The sequence below is a fragment of the Strix aluco genome, chromosome 22 (assembly GCF_031877795.1).
Source record: "Strix aluco isolate bStrAlu1 chromosome 22, bStrAlu1.hap1, whole genome shotgun sequence".
Taxonomy (NCBI): Eukaryota; Metazoa; Chordata; class Aves; order Strigiformes; family Strigidae; genus Strix; species Strix aluco.
In genome coordinates, this window is record NC_133952.1 from 2883808 (window position 1) to 2889807 (window position 6000).

A 6000-nucleotide genomic window follows, 5' to 3' on the forward strand; every position below is an offset into this window, starting at 1 on the left:
ACATGAGAGAACTGAGCATACTTTCCATATAAAGTAGACTCTTATAGGTAGAAAGATGGGTTTAATTTTTAATAGAACTTAAACACTTGAAAGACTTAAAAGCTTTGGACGCCATTTGCTTGAATACTGTTCAAGAACACTTTCTAATCTATTTCCTAATCTATTTAGGAGGTGCAGATCTGGCTACCTAGGGGAATAGAACTTGAGATACCAGAGGGGAACTGCAGAAAGGTAGACAGAAAATTGTTAGTCTTTCGGTACAAGAGATCAATGCTGGTCTCTGAAAAGAACTAAGATACCTGCTAGGTATGTATATGACCTTTTCAACACGGAAATAAACCAAGACGACCTCTTACTTGCTACTAATGATGGAATTTTTTTTGCTCAGAATCCTTCTCATCTCAAAAAATAGACTGTTACTCTTACTCCTATTTTAAATTAAAATGTATATGCTTAGATGGCTAAAAATACTGCTGCTTCAAAGCAAGGACGAGATGCATCAGATTCCAGGCTTTCTTAATTCAAACCTTTCCTGGTATTCCTAATTTACCCATAAAACTGCCTTCAGAGGGAGTTTGGGTTTAGTTAAGTGAGCAGATTTATGTGACAGTCAACCCTGGTATGCTCGTAATGAAATTGCATGTCCCTGAAGGCTGAGAAGACAGTGGGATTAGTGAGTCCTGTCTGAAAGGGGGATACAGGATGTAAATTTGAGCCTCAAGGTTACAGTACCAGCATAAATATAGCTACCAAGCAGCATAACAGATTCCTTTCACACAGTGACTGAAGTTCTGACAGGCATAAAGTCAGTGTTCTTCTTCATTCCCATTTATATATCTTGGGATATTTTTAAGGGATTATGTTTCTGTGATTTATTTAACTTTCTTTGGAAGTTCGGTTGCATAAACCTGAGGCCTGAGTGGGACTTCACGCAGATGTGCAGTTGACACTAGAAACACCACGTAATTGACTTTCAAGATAGAGGCCCCTGGAGTGAGGGGCACTGACTTAAGTGAATGTAGGACATTCTGCTCACGCAAACAGCGAAGCCCATGTGTTCTAAGCATTATGGATATAAAAATAGTTGCCCAAGAAAAGTTGTCCTTCTGAGGAACTCGTCTCTTATGAGTCCCTTTTAAAGCTGTCTCTGCCGTTGTATTAATGACAGTGATAGATCTCTGGAAACCAGAAGCTGCATGAATTACCCTGATGGGTGTCATGCTGCCACCTTAGGGATCTGTTTAGTGGTCACTGATCTTTATATTTGCAAACAAAGAATCTTATTTTAAAGATACAGTAATAATTGTACTGGTCATTTGCTCAAAAAACCATGACTTTTCTTAAAGTGAAGGTACTTAACTCAAGCAACTTCAGATACACACAGAATGGGATTTTACACATGTTGGACAGAAATAAGAGAATCAAGCCACGACCAGAAAGATTCCAGAACTGCAAAGATGTTTTTGATTTGATCCTAACGTGTGAAGAAAGAGTCTATGATCAAGTAGTAGAAGGTAAGGACCTTGAACTGATAAACCAAGTTAATTTTGAGTGCTTTTTTCCCTCTCCTCCCTGAAGTCCTTCACAAATCTGGAAACATCTCTGTCTCTTCTGACTACTGCTGCTGGAACACCAGCAGGGACAAGAGCTCACAGTCCATTAATGTAGACTTTTATGTACCAGAGAGGTATTCAGCCATCACTTATTTCTAAAAGATGCTGGTGTTGGCAGCTACAGAGAATGTGTATGTATAGCAATTTTAAGGGCTGACATGAGGAAATAGCACGCATTTGGAGAAACTCAAATACATGTTTGGTTGGAAAATGCTCATGGATCTAGAAAACTAGCAAGTTTTATGTGATGAGCGTTTTTTCACCCTGGGTTGATGGAGAAACAACTGTCTTCCTTAGGCAGCTTCCCTTCCCTTCACTGCAGAAGACTTCCTGTGACCTACCAAGCAGTTTATCCACAATAAATACCTCCTGTGCAGGTGGAGAAACTGTTTTTGAGTGTGGTTAACACTCTGCAAACATGGTACGGCTTTGCCCCTAAATGAGCCAAAGTGAGATATGCCAAAAGAATCTGAGCTGGGGCTTGGGTTGTGCATGAACACAAGTGCAGCAAGCTTGGTGGGAACTCACTGGAAGTCACGGGGTTTCAGCAGTGACTCTGTTAGCTCCTGGGCTGAGAACACTGCCTCTCTCTGGAGATGCTGGCTACAGGCTTATGTGAGGTTTAAAGTGTTCCCTTTTCATTGAAAGGCCAGCCAACTGAGTTAGTATCGTACACAGAATTTAAAAGGCTGTTGCCTTGCCTTTTCAGTCCTCCATGGTCATGTCACAAACAATACAGAGCACAATACATTTGGGCTTCTGCAAGCTGAGCCATTAGTGTCCTGAATTTAAGTGAAGTGTTTGAAATGTGTTGGTAAGTTCTGAGCACAACTGCCACTTGAGTGGACCTCCAGCAAGTTCAGCGTGTCTCACACAGAAAGCAGCTTTCACTATAATGTTTTAGGTACCCTGAGGAAGGGAGGTGAAGAGCAACCACTTGCTAATTTTCCAGCTGTGCATCTCTCTAACTTCATGGTAATGCCCTTCATAACTGAGCAATGACAGGGAGAGGGCTTGAGTGCTACCGAATGGCTGTGAAAGCTGAAATTTTAAAATGGAGATTTGCCAAAATGAACTTGCAGAATGGGGTTAGGAGAGAACAACTTATAGCTTAAAAACAGTGTGTGTAATAGGAAGGTTATGTTAGAGAAGCGTAACAATAATACATGAGTGGAAATGAACGTTTTATTTTTCCCCCTTCACCCCTTGTTAATAAGTGGAACACGTTAAAGCTAGAATTTTCTAATGTGACTATCAGTGCTTAAATTGTAGGAGTTTGCCTTGCAGTTCAATTTTCAGTGTGTTGTATGTGTAGTGCTTTTTTAAAACTCCGAGAGAGGAAGCCCAAAATCACTCTTGACTTTTGAGACTCTTGATCTTGGTCTTTAAAGACTGTCGGAGTAAGGTGAGCTGTAACTTTTCTTGACCAGGGCAAATAAACTGTCATGACCCTTCCACAAAACTGAATTCTTTTGTTTCCAAAATCCATCACTCTTTTTTTAAGTAAGAGGGACTGTTGTTTAAGACAATATTAAATAAACAAGTTTGCAGAAGGCAGAGATGGACAATGTCTATGTATTTTTAAAAATCTTATGAACACTCTGTGTAAAATATGATACCATTCCACCCAAAGTTTTGCTATTATGTGTGTTTTGTTTTCAAATAGATTTAAATTCCAGAGAGCAGGAGACATGTCAGCCAGTACATGTGATCAATGTGGACATTCAGGATAACCATGAGGAGGCAACTCTGGGTGCTTTCCTTATCTGTGAGCTCTGCCAGTGTGTAAGTAGAGAGGGCTCCCTGCCTGTGGGTACCTTGGACCCAGCTGACTGCCCAGGGGTTGGGGTTTGCTTAGTACTTACCTTGAAGGTGCTGTGTATTGCAAAAGTTCTTTAAGGAACGTCCACATCAAGAGACATAAATTTCCAAATTCTTGTGATTATTTTTGGAGCTGTTGTGCAAACAGACAAATTGTAACTGAGTTCATGGTTTCCAAAGTGGACTCTGTGTGCGTTCAAAACCAATGCATTGATAGCTTGCGTGAAAAGCAGTATCCCAGAGCACTGCACATAACCATTACACATGTTGAGCCCATACTCAAAACACTGTTTATGGCAAACACATCTATTTCAAAAGCAGTTGTAATACGTGGGATTCAAACATCAGAGTTGCATTCTGAATCACCGTACACTTGAAAAACATCCTATGTAGGTGTATTTCATAGTACCACCCTGTTGTGTGTATGATGTGGAAGAAAGAAATGGTGCCTTCTGTCATCCATATTCAGGGGCCCTAACCCTTGAAGTAGGACTGAAATAAGCTCCACTCAAAGAAGTGGATGTAGCGGTGAAGACAACAGAGAAAGGATCCGTGTCCTTCACAGTGTGCAAGTTGATGAGTTCACCGATTCCAGTGTGGCAACAGGCTTTTTTTTTTACTCCAGCCTGCGTGATCTACTCTGGTCTGAAATCCTTCCCAGATTCAAAAAACCTAAGAGGGTTCAAGGACTTGAAATTTTAGCCATCTGTTCACTGTGCTTGTAGCTATTCTGAAGCTTCCATTTGTTATCTAGTGAGGATGGATGTTGCCTACTCAACAAAGTACTAGTTAAGTGCCAGATCAGTGGGTTGGAGAAGGAAGGATATGCAGATAAACACGGTGCGGGATATATGTACACTTGGGAATGCTGGGAATCTCAATAAAGCCCCCAGTGCTGCACTGTTTGGTACAGCCTGCTGGTTTAGACTTCACAGTAAGCCAAAAGCATTGAATTATTACAGTTTTCTAAACTACATCATATCCTTGGAGTCCGGTTGCTTAGTATTTTTTCTCTTCTAGATACAGCACACAGAAGACATGGAAAATGAAATAGATGAGCTGTTACAGGAATTTGAAGAGAAAAGTGGAAGGACTTTTCTTCATACTGTCTGCTTTTATTAAAGCACATCTGTCTCTTAGGCCTTAATACAGATGAGGGAAGCATGTGTTTAAAGCTCTGATTATACTGTATTTTCCTGGAAAATGAATATTGATCTTTTTTTGTTTAAAAACTCCTTTTCAGTGTCTTTTTGTTTTGTTTCAGGTATTCTGTCACAGGTAGGCAGAGATACTGCTTGGGGTTGTACATATGAGATGATTAAAAAGTATACACAAAGGCCACCTATTTAAAAATGAAAATCAAGTTTTTCTTTAAATCCTACTTTAATTATTACAAGTAGGTTTTTAATTATAAAGAGAATGTTTCTTGAATATAAGTTTATAATGTATTTTTCCAGCTTACAAATTTATTTTATTTCAGTTGTGCTTTTTTTTATTATTTTAATGTGACAGAATGGCTGAACTACGTGAGGATATGAGTGGAACAATGAAAAACTGTATATTATTAGATATAAAGTTGGAAGCATCCAATAAAAATGAAAAACCTGTAAGTTTGTCTGTTTTCAAAATAGAAGCTAAATAAGTGTGACTCTTCTCTATGAGGTAAAACACAAAGTATCTGAAGTAGCACAAGAATGCACATTCATCCAGAGTGGCTTGGAGAGGGTAGTGACAGCAAGATCTTGATAGGAGTCAGAAGACCTGGACTGTGTCCCCTGTTCAGAGAGGCTCTGTATTTGGGCAGCTCACCATGATTTTTGATCCTGCATTGAACTAAAGTGAACTGCTTTCTTTGCATGAATCAGGGCACTACCAGGAAATCTTTTGGGATCTTAATTGCTTTTGAATTATTGTATCTGCGATTAATAAGACTCTGAGGCTGTAACTGTAGCAGTCAGGGCCAATTGTCTGTATGTCTTCTGTAAGAAAGATGGGGAGAAATGGCAAACTCCACTGTCAATAGAAATAGTTTAAAGCTTTTTTTTTAACTGAAGTAGTTTTTGAATAGAAGCATTTTCCTCCCATACAGCAGCAATAAACATGCTGATTACGGCTCAGAATCGAGAAACTGAGTATGTGTATACAGAGCAAAACCTTAGACTTCTATTTATTCAAACTGATAAAAAATTATTTGTCATTCAAAATGTGAACAGTAAAGAGTTGCTGCTTACAGGCAAGAGAAGATTGAAAGTTGTTTTGTGAAAGGAACCTGTAAATGATTTGGAGCAAATGAGGTCTGTATGTTCTTTAATACTTGGATATGTGGGGACAACTTCTTAAACATCACGTTAAAAATGAAGTAGTGTGAAATGGGGTTTGAGCTACTGGCTTCTCTCTCTCATTCTCTGACCTCTGACAGCTTGCATGAATCCCCTGATTTTCCTTAACTTTAATTGTTAGTAACAGTTGTTAGTAATTGTTACAATTAGTAAAGTGCTAAGTACTTTCTCTCAATTTAGGGCCATGGTACCCATCTGCGCAGACAACTTCGGCCGTGTGTGTTGTA

At 39.3% G+C, this 6000-nt stretch overlaps 1 protein-coding gene across 1 annotated transcript in view; it reads left to right on the plus strand.

The window, feature by feature from the left end:
- The window catches only part of SSU72 (SSU72 homolog, RNA polymerase II CTD phosphatase), a 28903-nt gene extending 23859 nt beyond the window's left edge, over nucleotides 1-5044 (plus strand). Inside the window, exons 3-5 of the mRNA XM_074848403.1 lie at nucleotides 1375-1514; nucleotides 3280-3398; nucleotides 4455-5044. Coding sequence (XP_074704504.1) covers nucleotides 1375-1514; nucleotides 3280-3398; nucleotides 4455-4556 — 361 coding nt within the window. The 3' untranslated portion in view covers nucleotides 4557-5044. The remainder of the gene's footprint in view (nucleotides 1-1374; nucleotides 1515-3279; nucleotides 3399-4454) is intronic.
- The last annotated feature ends 956 nt before the right edge of the window (nucleotides 5045-6000 follow it).